Source organism: Atractosteus spatula, chromosome 4 (assembly GCF_055471065.1).
Source record: "Atractosteus spatula isolate fAtrSpa1 chromosome 4, fAtrSpa1.hap1, whole genome shotgun sequence".
In the NCBI taxonomy this organism is placed as follows: Eukaryota; Metazoa; Chordata; class Actinopteri; order Semionotiformes; family Lepisosteidae; genus Atractosteus; species Atractosteus spatula.
In genome coordinates, this window is record NC_142709.1 from 60,688,909 (window position 1) to 60,704,616 (window position 15,708).

A 15,708-nucleotide genomic window follows, 5' to 3' on the forward strand; every position below is an offset into this window, starting at 1 on the left:
AATATGCATAAAGTTAGATTTGTTTTCATTTCTTTACATATTTTACATCCAGAAAAAAAGTCGAGAACAAAATAATTAGAATGTTTTTAGTTTTAGTGACCTCTGCTGGTAAAATGATAAGGTCACAGTCTTTCACCTTCCTCTCATGAAGTTAACTAGTATTGAAAACAACTGTGACATAACCAGGTGTAAATATTTACAAAAGACTGCATGGTGGCACAGTGGTTAGCATTGCTGCCTTGCAGTACTGGGGTCCTGAGTTCAGCTCTGGACCTGGGGTGTTCACTGCATAGGGTTTGTCTGTCTGTTCTCCCTGTGTTTGTGTGGGTTTCCTCTGAGGGCTCCGGTTTCCTCCCACAGCCCAAAGACACGCTGGTAGGTTAACTGGCTTCTAGGAAAATTGGTCCTGATGTGAGTGTGTGTCTGTGTGTGCCCTGTGATGGACAGGCGTCCCATCCAGGGTGTACCCTGCCTTGTGCCCGTTCCTTGCTGGGATAGGCTCTGTCTCCCCCCTCACCCTGAAATGGATGGACGGATGGTATTTTCAAAGAAATCCTCTCTCCTTTAGTATGGCTATGCAGTAGAATAATTAATAATAGCACATCAATTATCCAGTTTTAGGGAAAAAGATCTGTTTAAGCCTTGCTTTATCCTTTATACTGTACATTACTATCAGTATGAAGTTTGAGCTTCAGCGTTAAGACTGCAATTAAGAGCTTCCAGGTATTTGATTTCCTTTTGGGTTGGAATAGGACAATAATAGGATTAAGTTCAGATTTCCTTGTTCTTTTTTTACATGGCATTCCAGGTGAATGCATGCAGAAATCTGTATTGTTGGTAATTATCCATATGGCATGCATGTAATTTTATTTTTGGATGCAGGTGCACACTTGAAAAATAATGCAAAAACAGTTATTATTAGCTGAAATGTGGGGGGCAGGATGGGAGTGCTGATTCTTAAGTGCTTGGGAAAAGGGAGCCAGATTTACATTATCAGCTGCGATCAGAGTGTGTGAGGTCCCATGCACTTACTGGTGCTCTAATGATTGAAGAACCACAAAGTTCTTTACTTTTTATTTCCCTCTCCAGATCTAAACAGTAATTATCACCACAGAGATGAGTCTGTGAGAGGAAAGAGGAAAAACAAACAGTAAAAAAGTCTTCACTAGAAAAATAAATAAACACAAGAGTTTGTACAAAAACTCACAAAACAAAGAGACTTTAAGGAAAAGTATGATATTTGCATACTACATTAAACATGGTAAATACACTTGAGACCACACAGCTAGGTTTGCAACACTATATGAAAATATAAGGAAAACTTTACAATGGAGTGAGATGCTTCTATTGTCCTATGTTTACACATTCCCACAAAATCGATTATAATAAAATCTGACTGGTCTCTTTCAATTTAAGTATTAAACTAGTACATTCATGTATTAAAATAACGATTCCTAATACACTATATGGATTAAGGAATTGTTAAAACACCACATGAAACCATAATATTGATGGCTATAGTTTTTCAGTTCCTAATATATATAATGCATTAGACACAAATATACTGTACGTATTACATTGATAAGTTTGTAAAGTTTGCAAAGAAATTTAAATTTCAAATTTAAATGCATCTAACTTCTGCAGTCAGACAGCCAGAGGTGAAATATAACACCATAGATCGATCTGACTCTTTTGAAAGACCTGTGACAAAGGAGGTCTACAACTTTGGAAAGAGACCACATCTCTGCATGCTGACCCTGTACACAGATGTAGGTTGGGACTGTTTGACTGAATCTTGTTATGTTAAATAATTACACAACTATTCTTATTGGTTTTAAATATGCTTATTTTCCTTGTGATTCTGTCTATTTCCATTGGTTTTAAATTTACTTATTTTTCTTGTGATTCTATTTCAATCTCTGCTCTTTTCAGCAAACTTTCTTATCTGATTGTGAAGATCTAATCATAGTATGTGTATTTTTGCTCACAGGTCTAAACAGACACAATACATTGCTTGTGAAAGACGTCTGTCTAAACATTGCTTTTGGTGTTTATTTAGATTGCCATGGTAAACTTAGAAATGCTCCTGTATTATCTTTCTCATTGATAGCTTCTCCTTTCTCCTGCACTACAGAATTGTAAATCTATATCCACCTTTATTGTTTTAAACTGCAACACACCTAGTGTTTCACCTAGTGAAATTTTAATACACTGATTTGATTCTTAGCAATGAAATACCCAACACCTAATTTGTGCAATTACTCAATTGAGTTTAAAGTCACTTGCATTTTTAAAATTTGAATGTACCTTGTTTTCAGAATATCATCTTATACTTAAATATAGGATGACTCAATAATTCTGATATACACTGTAATTACTGGACTTTCTTTATTAAACATTATATGCTGTAATTGGCAAATGCATCTAAATTCTACAAAATGACTGCAATTGTATATAGTATCCTTATCATTTACTCACTTGTAATATCTCAAAACAGAATTTTTAATCTTATCCAGTAAGCACAGTAAATGTTAAGTAAGCATGTGATGTAACTAGACCATTAACCTGATAACCACAATCACCTGTGTCATTACCTGTACTGCCTACGGAAGAAATCAAGGTGTAAATTACCGTGCTTATCTCACAGAACAGTCCAACACATGTCATTCTGTCTATAAAAGCACAGGTAGTATTTTATTTGGGAGTATTTATGGTCTGATTGGGATTGACAGCTACTTTAATCTATTACTATTATTTTTGTATGTGTGTGTGGGGAGGGGTATTGCGCATTAGAATGTGTTTCTAAGAGATCTGGGCAACACAATGCCCACTTCCTTTTATTAGGTGTACAGAACATTTGCTTGTCGGTGTTTCTAAACATGATCCTTTGCTGTTCAGCTTCTTATCCTCTGGTAAGGGTGCATACGGATTACTATTTTTTTTTCCATGACTTGTGCTATATACAGTAATTTTAAAATCTCAGGAAGCCTGGGACCACATTTTTTCATTCCATTTTACTACATAATGTCAGAGTGAACTACAAGTTCCCCCTACCCCCTGTAAGGCCATTACTGGCTGAGGCCTTAATGAGGTCGTCACAGGGCGGGCAGGAGGGGTGCCCAAGTGACTTCTTTCAAAACAGACTGACGGCTCAGCCTCAAGAGCACTCAGGTGCAAAGGTGGTGGTTTATTTGGACGGCGCACCTCTCAAACCCAACAGAAAAATATATATAGTGCAAAAAATAACAAAAAGAGGAATAATAAAAATAAGTAAAAGAAGTGGGATAAAAATAAGTGGGATGACGTGTGTTGTCCGTGTACTGTCCGCGGACAGTGACAGAGATCCCTCTGTCACACAGGTTGTGTTGTTTGCAGCTTCTCCAGATCCTTTCCTTCTCCATGCTGTAACCTTTTCATCGCTTTAGGAAAGGTTTAGCATTGCCTCATCTGTCCAGAGAGCTTGGTCATTTTTGTCTTCTCCTGGGACAGCCTCGAAGCCTTGTGCTTGTGAGCAAGCCTGGCCCACATAATGTCATGGCCTGGGCATCGGGAACTGGTTCAGTCCTCTTTAGTGATAATGTAACTCACGAGAGCGACAGCGGAATGAATTTTGAGGCTTACTCACTTCAGCACTTCACTCCGCAGCATGACAATGACCCGGCAAATACAGCCAGGGCAGCCACAGGTGTTCAGCTGCAGAAAGAAGAGCAGAATCTCAAGACTGAGCACGTTCATCCTCGGATTCCAATCCAATTCAGCAAACATTTGAGAAGCTGAAGTCGGAACTCCTCAAGGACAGGCAAGAACGCAGAATGGTTGCAGCAAAGCATTTGAAATTATTCTCAATGGATCGCTACCTTCGTGCAATAATTGTCTCAAAGGGCTAATACAGAAAAATACAGACATCTACACGGTAAAGTATACTTAAACTGATACTTTCACTTGAAATCACGCGGTTGAAGAGAAAGTTTGTATGCGTGGAATTAATACAAAATGAAAACGTAGACTGTATGGTCCTTTAAAAACTCTCTTGAAAAAAACGAATATGCATTGAAACAACGATTGTACTCGGGTAATATAACAGACTTGGTTTAAACGATACAACCGCATTGGAGGTGCTACATAATCAAATGCCCACTATGTCTGACGTACTTACGGTAGTCTTGAAGGCGCTTGGAGAAATGTAGTATAATAATAGCTTCGTACACTTTATATTTTTATTTTGTATAAAGACTATAAAAACAGAAGATTACTCCTTCAAATAAAAAAAATAAAGTCCATATAATGAGCATTCACAGGGTAGTTTCCTGAGAGTGTCTTTAATTACAAAATGTTAAATAAATATTGTAGTTAGAAACATATTTATTTAAGTAAACAATCAAATGCAAGACCTTAAAATGCACCTGCTTTTACTCAGCATCGATGGTGTCTAAGAACCTGTACGCTGCGTCGGAACCTCACGAAATGTTCCGGACATTAACGAAGCAAGGAAGACGTAATACAGTAGGTGTTGAATGTGTTGTGTGTTGTGTTAAATAAACCACGAATATTGAAACGGAGTTGGAAAACCAAAATCAAAACTGAAACTGATTAATTAGTCCATGCACTCAATTTCCTAGTTTTTGTTTCTGTATTGTGCCTTTCACTGGACTGGGCGAATCTCAAAAGCAAGAAATACATGTCTTATTTCTCCAGAAAGGGGGCGTTAAAGCCAGATTTCCTTTACCTTTCCGAGGTTGTTTCTAACAATTGTAACAGATTTTCTATCCAACACCTTATTAATTTCTTTTTAATTATGGATTTAAATGGTTCCACGTCGACAACAACCACAGGACGTCAACGAGAATATGCTGTTCGGGATAACTTTATTACGATGCCCGTAAAGAAAAAAAGCAGATGCCCCGTGTTAACGAAAAACGCGGGATTGGAAACCCGCAGCAAGTTTTGCGCCGTGGAGTTGAAAGGGAAGAAAGAGAACCGATTTAAAGATCCCGAAGAGCTTTCAGAAGGAGGTCTACAACGTAACGCAAAAGAAGGGCGAGAGAAGAAAAAGGGTTTTGCAGGAATTCAGAGGAGAGCCTTCCGGGGTCATGCCAGAGAAAGTCTGAGATGTGGGGGAGCCGAGTCCCCCTGACTTGAAGAAGGATGGGGAGGAGGCGCTGGTCAATTTGTTGAGACATCCTTTAAAGAATTTTGCAGGCTGTTAGAACCCTACTTCCAAGAGTCACGCTACTGTTTCAGAGTTCCAGGATCTAGAAGAATCGCCAGCTTCCCCACACTCACCGCGCAGCGAGGACGACAGCAATCACAAAGGAGTCTTGCAGACAGCACGTAGAAAAGTAACTGTGTCTGTAGATGGATTGTACCAGAGAGAGCTGTCGGCATCCTTCCTAATTCTAGGTATTTCTGTTTGCTTCTACATCCCAGCAGATAGCAGGGTACAGCCTGCATTTCTTTAATCTAAATGGGAGTCCTCTTCCACACACAGTACCCAGGAGATGATCCTAAAGTGCCTTGAACGCGCCCTTGATAAATTCGGCATATCGGAGGATAATGTATTGCTTGTGATTGTTGAGGATGGGTCAAACTTTTTTTTAAAAAAGCCTTGAGACGAAGTGGGGAGACTGAGGTGAATATTGGAGATTATTAGGAGGACTGGGAAGAAGAGTGTAGGGATCATACTGATGCTTCAATAGAGGGCGGAGAACGCGTTCTTAGCGGTGAGTACAGGGATTTTATTAGTTTTTTTCTTCTTCCTGTTTGAACAACACATTACTTTTTAAGAATTCTCCTAACTGCTGTACAACTATATCCATTTTAATCATAATAAATCCTGAGGTTTTAGGACCCACACAGACTGCAGGGTGAACCTCCCCTGCTGGCCCCACTAACCAGAAGCGATCTTAGTTTTTAGACCCAGGAGGTCTCCCATCCAGGTACTGAAAGGTTTCACACCTGCTTAGTTTCAGTGGGTTGTCAGTTGTGAATTGCAGGGTGATACAGCTGCTGGTAAGTCTGCCCTGCCTGCTTAAGATCTTTAAGAAAAGTAAGCATATACAGTACATTCCCTCCCAAAGTATCACAACTACTAAAAAAAGTGCATAAAATCTGACTTACTGTATGTTTCACAGACTTTATTTGTACTTAAACTATTTTTAAATTTTAAGTTACATAAATATATATACACACATGAAGAAGCCAGTTTCCTTTATTGAAATTCATTTTGGGACATTCCTGCTTACAGTATTTCAAATGTACAGTTTAAAGACTGGAAACAAAATCTATATTTTTTCATTACAGGTGTTGATAATGTGGTGCTAACAGCACAAACTTACAAAATTACATTTTGCAGGATGTTGAACTGTCCAGATACAGAAGAATTCCAAGCCTGGCGCACACACACAACAGTTTCTCATTACTAATACCTATAGATATCCAATTAATACAGAGCAATCTAAGCAATTTTAGCCATCAGCAATATCACCCTGCAACTCATAACTGGCAACCCACTGGAGCTCAAGTGGTCAGTACCTGGATGGGAGACCTCCTGGGAAAGCTAAGATTGCTGCTGGAAGAGGTGTTAGTGAAGTCAGTAGGGGGCGCTCACCCTGCACTACATGTGGCTCTTAATACCCCAGTCTGGTGAAGGGGACACTAGGGCTGGGCAATATGATCTCAAATCAATATCATGATAATTTCACACATTTACCTCGATATCGATAAATTAACAATAATTGTTTTTGAAACCCTTGATATGATATGCTGAAAGATCATGTTTTAAATATGCTAAACTATTGAAGCTGCACACACTTCATCTTATCTGAATGTCTTACAAATCATTTAAGGACATAATTCATGGAAACACCAACAGAATAACTTCCAATGAAAAAAAAATTGAACATTTTAACATATTGCACAATGAACATTTATGGAAAATATAGGACTTTGAGTATTTATTAAATGCCGACTAAATCTAAATGTCTCACATCTTATAGATTTTCAATATAAATTATGCTAGAAATCAAAATATGCATCTTATGAAAAAAGATTACTTTTAAATTGTTTTACAGTAAAAGGCAAGTTGAAGTTGCCTGAATTACTAACAAAAATAGAAAATAAGGTTTCACATCCATTGTGAAATTTCAAAATGAATAATGTAAATAAATAAAATCCTCCATTATGTTACTCTTTCGGTGTTCATGCAGCCCTTGTAGGCCTTTTACTCTAAGTTTTGATGAAACAAGTTGCTCATGTTACGTTTGGGCGCAGAAACGGTTTTCCGACAGTTTACATCCGACTTCTTTTTGTTCAGTATCCTGTTTGCTGAAGCCAAAATAGGACCAAACGATCGACACTGCATCTTTTGTAGATACCAGCTCATCTTCATTTGTACTTGAGTCATCCCTGCCTGACTGGGGTTCAGCATGAGCGACCCTTCTGTGTGTTTTGAATAAAGAACGAAGGTTGGTCGAGGCAGAAGCATGTGACTGGATATGACGGCTGGGTGTTGTAGTTTTTTTAAGGGGACCGCTCATGAAAGCACGCATGAGTGGGGAAAGCTTTTACATAAGCAAAATTAGGTCGGTGTGAGATTCTTAACGTCGGTAGAGGTAAAGTTTCGGTATATCGCCCAGCCCTAGGGGAAACTATACTGTAAAAAGGCGCCATCCTTCGGATGAAACGCAAAGAGGTCACGACTCTCTGTGGTCATTAAAAATCCCAGGGTGTTTCTTGAAAAGAGCAGGCACTGGCATCCTGGCCAAATTTCCCATTGGCCTTTACTAAGCATGGTAAACCTCCTAATAATCCTCATCTATGAATTGGCTCCATCACTCTGTTCTCTGTTCTTCTCACTGAGAGCTGGCGTGTGGTGAGTGTACTGGTGCACTATGGCTGCTGTCGCATCATCCAGGTGGCTGCTGCACATTGGTGGTGCAGGGGAGTCCCCATTACCTGTAAAGCACTTTGAGCGTAGTGTCCAGAAAGCACAACACTTAACAGAGCTAGAACTGTGGTGAGCAGTGCTCTTGAATCTTCAGTAGTCACAGGTAAAATCATGTGGTAAAATGTGGTAAAACATTGCCTTTGGACTGTAAACAAAACTGGAGGTCTGATCCCGTGTAAAACCGAGAGACCTGTTGAGATTAAAGTTGTTTTGAATGAGGTTCTTATGGAGCTTTGCGTGCAGCCTCTGTCTGAGAGTCAGTGGTCCGAACTGGAGGAGCTTGCAAAGATCTCTGCTCATGGAACAGAGTTACACTGAGAAGCAGGCTTTCTCTGAAGTGGTGCCCTCCATCCTGAACCTAGAAGCACAGCTGCAGTCAGTTACAGTGTCAGAAGAGGTCAAGCAGGTTTTGCGGAAGGCACTACAGTACGTGAGCGTTTTGCAAGCATACCGGAGCTGCAGTCAGTAAATTTCAATGTTTCACCCACAGCAGCCTGCTTACCAGACCCAGCTATTTCTCCTCACACTTGACATGAAAATACTGTTAAAAGCTGCAGAAGAATCTGCTATTAATCATTGAATGCACTACCCCAGTGTGCCAGGTGATACCAGTGATGTGACTCATGGGAACAACCAGATCTGTGCTACTGCTGAGCCAGAGGCCCCAGGGTGTAATACTAGAGACGTTCAGGTTTTGGGCTTCTAAGGCTGGCAAGCAGCTCAATTCAACATCCGGAGGTTCACAAGTGGTCCATTATGAGTTTTCTACAAGCATGCTGGAGGTAAAACAGAACAGAATGTTCTTTTGTGGGTCTTCTTTAGAGTCCCGGCGATCCAGAGAGTCTCTTTACTCACACTCTTCCACAAGACCTGGCTGCTGGCCCAGTGTCACAGACGTTACAAGACAGGTTCGTTTCCATAAGACATCATTTCCCTTCTGGATCCAGCAGTGAGCTGGCTGTGTCCTCTGAACAAAGAGCATTTCTGTAGCTCAGTAAAAAACTGTTGCTTCATGAACTTTTCTGTCTAATACTGCCTAATGTTGTGAGGGTAAAAACCTGTCCAGCCTTTAACAGATAGCTGCTGGTCCTGGTGAGAGTTGCAGCAAATCTGAGCCCATTCTGAAGTACAGGATGCAAGGCGGGATTGAATTTTCCTACTCTGGAATTTATTTTCTCTACTGGGTAGATAGTTACTTTTTTGATTCAAGAAATTGCTTTGACATGACCAGAAAGATTCACAATTTACATGTAATTGTATTGTGTGATAAAAGGAATAGGAGACTTACGACAGTTTTTATATATCAAAGAGAGCCTTTTTTTTACACAATAAAGCTCTGTGGCAGGTCTTTTCAATCTCTCCTGATTATGGGAAAACCTTTCAAGAAATCCCTTATTTTAAACATTACATTTAATTGAATTATTATAATGGATTGTTTCATTATGCTTTACTATCATTAAATAATGCTTGATATTATATACTGTATAGATAGATACTTTATTGATCCCGTGAGGGAAATTGTATGTTTTACAACTTGCTTTACTATTATTAAAGCAAGATTGCAGGCCAGTGATCCTACTATAAGCTTCATCACAACAGATTCACTGTGAGTGTGTTTGACTTGAAAAGATTCCCTTTGTCTTGCATTCATTTTAGACAGTCTCTGAATTTTACGAGACCGCTGGTTGAGAACTCCTTTTCCAATCTATCCATTTTCTGATGCTATTTTGCAGATTTTCCAGTAGAGGGCAGTATAAGACTACGCAAGGTCCTTGTGCCATTTGCGAAAGCGACCTTTTTGTACAGTATATGTATTCTAAATAGGATAAATAGGGGTTTTGCACATCTTTGAATTAGTTTTTTTTTAAATGAAGCCCACAGCTCTCTTAAGGCCTATTACTGTACTTAAGTTTCTTTAAGAAAGAAAATTATAACTCTATGCTTGTCTGCTTTGAGAAAAATAAAGCTTTGATTCCGGTTATTCATCAAATGTTTTAGATTAATTGATTATTCAGGACTGACCGCGATAACCTTGAGAGACCTGGACTTGCATAAACACAAAATAATTTAATTAAAGATAGAGATTTTGTCCTGTTGAATGTATAGTCGTATGCAACTTACAAAAAGGACCATAATGCCTTGTTTCTATACATGCAGAGTTTTGTGCCATGTATTTGCAACATATCCATGCTATTGGTGTGTTAAAGGCTGATCCTGATCAGCCCTCTGTTACTTGCTGTCTTGGGTGTTCAATTTCTAATGTGGCATGATGCTACAGCCAGATACATGTCATCAGTTGCAACAAGCTGGCAGACCTAGAACCATGACATTTCACCAAGTTCATTGGGAAGTTCCAAGTTTGACCATTTGGGCAGGGATGTCTAGCCACAACAGAACTGCACTTGTGATTAATCACAACCTGATTGTCTATCAAGTGCTGGAACCTGATGTGTCCTGATGTGACAATATTCCAGCAGGATAACACTACAGTATGTTGTCCTCTTGTGTTAGGGTGGCTTTCTTCCAAGTTGAGAATGTGTTAATTTTGCCGTGGATCTTCTGTTTGCCAGGCTTAAACCCCATTAGATATGTGTGGGATGAGCTGAGATGACCTGTGGCATTTAAGACTTTGAAACCAGTGAACAGGCACATACTTGTCCAAACATTATTACAGGATTAGGAATCCCTGAATACTGTACTTGATGCAGAGCATACACCACTCTTGTACAGCTTGTACATTGTCCATCAGTGACAACACACGCTACTAGCCCGAGACTTTCACAGACTTTTCCCGTTCTTGATGGATGCTCATCATCGAACGCATGTGCCTGTGTCATGTCAGTTCAGCTGCAGCTTGGCAATGTGGAGGATAGCATTTCTCCCTTACAGCTCTTGGCTTCCTGATTTGATGCAGGCGTGAGGCACTTTCTGGGTGGAGTTTACCTGTTCTCCCTATTGTCACGTGTTTGATCCAGGGGCTACGTCTTTCTCCCAGTCCAAAGACATACTGTCTAGCTTCAGCGGCGTCTTTGTCCCCCATCTGCAACATGTATGTGAGACCGTATACATCCCATTCTGGACTGTCCAGGTCGGGCTCTGCCTCACTGTGACCCTGTGTTGAGCTCAGCAGTCATTGAAAAAGAAATAGTGTCTGTTTATAAAATATTGGTGCACCTACTGCAAAATTGGTTGTCATTTTCTTGATAATAACTTTGTGAATGTCTTATTTTATATGTAGTTTATATGGTCCAGTATGTATACAATACATGGTGTTATACTATACATGGCCTGTCTCTGATTGACAGTGACGATAAAAAGGATAACTCTGCTGAAAGTTTTACTATTTTATTATTTTGAAAGATGTCTTTGTGTTTTGATGTACGGTAAGACTTTGTTGCTTGTGTCCAGACGGTGAAGTTTAAAAACAGTAGTGGAGGCTGTGATTGTTTTGTGAAGGTTTTTGCAGTTTTGTAGTTAAGAAAGAAGACAGACCACTACTTGATTTTTTATTTTTTATAAATATTTTTTTTATTTTACTGAAATATCCTTACTAATCCCCAGGAAAACAGTTTAAAAGTTTTCTATGAGAATTCCGTATAAATTCATTTAACAAATCTCTTCCAGTTGAGATAGACTAAGAACACAAATGTGTGATACCATATAAAACAAAATGTTTTAAAGTTTCTTGTATATCTTACCATAGTATCTTATCGATACATTACATCATTTCTGTTTATGAAACAGAGTAATAACACAAACATCCAAATCAAATATGATGCCAAATGCTTGTTAGGCAACAAATTAAATGTTAGAATAAGAACATGTACTGTAAATGCTTAAGCTCCAAAATAACAGTAGTTTTTCAGAGTAACAGAATTATTGTAGCACTTTATCTTTGACCAGCATAATAAATAAAATTAGTATCATAGCATAAAGGCAGTAAGTAAAAATGACCATATAGAATTATCTACAATAAAAATTGAAAACCAAAAAGTATTTTGCAGGTAGAACAATAGAGGGTCCTTCCATCTGCATTTGTACATCAGCCAGTGCTTAATGATGAGTGGTGTCGTTAGCTTATTTTCTTCTTCAATCCATCTTCAGACTCAGAGGTGACAGAATTTTACTGAACAAGTTTGTTTGCTTTTTCCCTAAGAAAAAGAAGGAAAGAAGAGTTTTAAAAACAATTTTCAACTTTTCAACATAATATAATATAGAATTATAATTTTGCTCATTTATTTCAAAAAGAGACTATAATGGAATTTAAAGACTGCTGATTAGTGAATTGTAATAAAAACATTATTATTATAGCCTAATAGTAGTATTATAGCATTTCTTCATAAATGCATATGCATTTTATATGAGTTTTTCATGGGCTTAGGAGTGTGAGCATAGAGAACCAACACAAAAAAAGTGACACTTACTTCAGCCATTCGATTCTGTTCATCACCCAGTGTTCTGCTGGATTAGCACAGATAGATTTTCCCTTGACAGTGTGGAACCTGCAAGTGCAGATATTGGTAGCATATCAGCATGGTTGAAAAAAAAATACATTTATAATATCATCATAATACTCTTTGAGGAGAGCACTGTGCACAATATAGGTCATCTTAATCACCACTCTGACTTCAAAGGATACACGCAAGTACACACATGAGTCCTTTCATTTGTTTGCTTCCCTTTGTGTTTCATTTACTTTGCTCTTGTGCTTTTTTGTGGGTTTTCGTTACTAATGTGTACAGATCATAACTTAATTGTATGCCATAGTTTAAAGGTTAAGATAGGTACGCAATGTACAGTGATAAGATGCTGACTAAAGAATGCAGTTGTACTGCAAAATGAAATGTGCTGGCATAAATACAGAGACACAGCCTAAGGTACAAATAAGAAAACTGTACTTGTGGGTCCCAGTGCTGTTCTTAGCCCTGTTGTTCTCATTTGAAAGAATGTGTTCAGGCAGTAGTTGGCACAATAATAAGTTGGACTGCAATCAGGTCGCTCCCTTTCAAATGCACCTGTGTCAGGTGCTAACTTGCCATGTGCAATGACTTACACAATTGCATCAATGTCGCATCTGTACATGACAGTCTGAATTGTGTAGCCTGTGATCAGATGACGTGGAAACGGCTTCTTTGAGTACGAAAGACAACAGTTTCTTTGAGCTAAAAGAAAAAAGAAAAGAGAAAGGAGGTTTAGCATCCAGGCTGTGATTCCCATTAGCTAATAAAAAGGAATAGCACAGAATGTACAGTACGCAGATTGTAACACTCATGGGTTTGGACACTACTTCCAAAGTAAACTGTGACCTTTTTCCATTGGAAAAAATCCTTCTGTAATTTATTCAGTTGAAGACCTAGCTCTTAAATCTTACAATGAAGACAAAATGACAGAAGAAAAAAAAATAGCAAAGAAAGTGACTCCTAGCAGTGTCTTTAATAAGTGGTATATTTTACACATAAGGCTATGTCATTTTTGAAAACAAAGTAAAATGCAGCTTGATCTTAAAAATTCATTATTACTAAAAAAGGCCACTGTATATCTAAAATGTATTTATTCTTACTGTTTTGAGCTATTTAAGCTACAGTAAGTAAGTGAATACAATGCTTACCTGCTTCAGAGTGTAGGGCTAACAAGTTCACCGTCAGAAGTCCAAACAGTATGACTGTGATGAGATTAGAGCTTGCCATTTTCTTGTTAAGGTACAGTCAGCAACCTTTCACAGTAAAACGAGATCTGTGTTCTACGAGCTTTGCTATGAACTAACCTAACAGGTGGCCACATTTATACAGTACAGGCAGACTCAGGAGTTTCCACAGGTCATCAAAAATAGAATCCGTTTCTGACATGGGGCTTTCTGTGATGAGGCGTGTATATGGAAACAATATTCCTAAATTACTTCCTCCTTTTGTTACTGTTCAGTCTTTTCCCCTTGCATTTTTACAGTGGAGAAATTTTTATCTGGCACGTGGCATGGAATTTCTACATTTTGCAACATTCTTTTTATTATATACAGAAGATTGTTTACAACGGTATTCCATTTTCTACAAATAATGTTTCTGTTGCTTTTTTTAACAAAACCAATGTTGATGATTAAAACAATAAACATTGTTTTTCAGTGGTTTTCTCTTCTTTTGCTTAAATGTCACTTTAGAGTAATTTTTAAACAGTTTTGTGCAAAAACATTGTACCTCCTAACACAAAAAAAACTTCACCAGCCCACATCTGAATTTTTAACCCATTTGATTTCCAAGTATAATTCTTATATTCATACACTGTTGGAGGTTGGGTGCATGATACCATTTAAATTAAACTTTGCTATAGCTACTGTGTTTGAGCTGTAATAATGGAGGGAAGTGCTTAATTTGGACTTAAAAACTAAAATATTTAATTTCTGTTTATGTGCACCACATCTTCTTTTCCCCTCTCATATCCTATTACCTTGCAAATAAGGTAGTAAATAATTGTAGCCTCCACGAACTACTTCATGTCACTGCTAACCTTAGTAAGAGATCTTCAGTAAATATATTTGAAAAAATACCTTCTTAATTGAATATGAGATGTTAGTGCACATGTAGTATACTTACTTAGAAGAAGCTATATTACATACTTACTATATTATATACTTACAATATTACTTAATCAGCAGAAGCTAAGTGTTAAATGGGTTTTGTTTTGTAGTATATGATAATGAGTTTTATGACCTTTTTACGACATTACACTGTCTTAACTGGTATGATTGCTGCTATGATCATAATAGAAGGAAATAAAACAAAGATTCATTTTGTTTACATGTGTATCTCATCTGGCTGCCTGTAGAAAAGAGCTTTGCATAATACCAAAACAACAGCAGGCAGAAAAGGAAAAAATAAAATGTTAGTGTCACATTTAAAAAAAGACATGCAGTTATGCCTGATCTCTGCGGAAACCCCCAGGCACACTGTTACTCTCTTTCACTGACCTTTGAAACCCTGGGCTGAGGAACTGTGTTAAAAAGGGACAGAGAAGCAGAATGAGGGAGACCTGATTAGGGAAGAGCAGTGACATCACTGGCACATTTGTCTGTAATGGTTTGAGTTTGCCATTCAGCTCAAGTGGGGACTGCAATAACTTTTTTTCTTGTTCCATTATCATCTCTGTTAGAGTTATGGTCATAACGCTTCCAGGGAGCTATAAAGATCCTGGCATTCAGGGGCTGCTCTGGGTCCTAGTTGCTGTGGTTGCGTAGATACAGTAACTGGAATACTTAACCAGGATAGAATTGGAAAGGAATACTGGTAATGGAAATAAAGTGGCCATGTATTTGTTTGATTAGTTTCTCAATATATTTTTCAGCTTCTGAAAGGGTTTCTTACTCCACTTTCTGCTAGTTTTGCCTTCGGTTAATCTCTCAATTATTTGAACCTCCGATTTACTTAATAATGCACCACTAAGACCTTTCTGATGTTGTTTCAGTTAGGAAACCAGGAGTGTTTTTATTTTGCCTTTAAGAACTGTTTTAGAACTTTACGGTTATATACATTTTAATGACATACTAATGCTACCTCTACTACAAATAATAATATTAGATAGATAGATACTTTATTGATCCCATGAGGAAAATTGCAGTGCAGCAGCAGCTTAACACAGACAACACAGCAACAGTGTAACGAATGATACCATAATAATAATACAATATATACATGAAATTATTAAACTAAGGCTCCACCGTGCAACTGAAAGTGCAGCTGTTGAAAATGATCTGAGTACCAGGGTTATGAGGACTG

At 38.1% G+C, this 15,708-nt stretch overlaps 1 protein-coding gene across 1 annotated transcript; it reads right to left on the bottom strand.

Moving 5' to 3' along the window:
• Nucleotides 1–11,447: 11,447 nt before the first annotated feature.
• On the bottom strand, nt 11,448–13,713 carry LOC148836745 (C-C motif chemokine 20-like). The gene is made up of 4 exons (XM_088913835.1): nt 13,554–13,713; nt 12,999–13,107; nt 12,370–12,447; nt 11,448–12,096 (listed from the first exon to the last, which is right to left on the bottom strand). The coding sequence occupies exons 1-4, from the start codon at nt 13,630–13,632 to the stop codon at nt 12,069–12,071; spliced, it is 294 nt and encodes a 97-aa protein (XP_088769961.1). The 5' UTR covers nt 13,633–13,713; the 3' UTR covers nt 11,448–12,068.
• Between the last annotated feature and the right edge of the window lie 1,995 nt (nt 13,714–15,708).

Coding starts and splice junctions, on each gene's coding strand:
- LOC148836745 (XM_088913835.1), bottom strand. CDS start 13,632: ATGGCAAGCTCTAATCTCATCACAGTCATACTGTTTGGACTTCTGACG. Junction 13,108..13,553: donor AGCCCTACACTCTGAAGCAG/GTAAGCATTGTA, acceptor TTTTTCTTTTAG/CTCAAAGAAACTGTTGTCTT. Junction 12,097..12,369: donor AACAGAATCGAATGGCTGAA/GTAAGTGTCACT, acceptor TCTTTTTCTTAG/GGAAAAAGCAAACAAACTTG.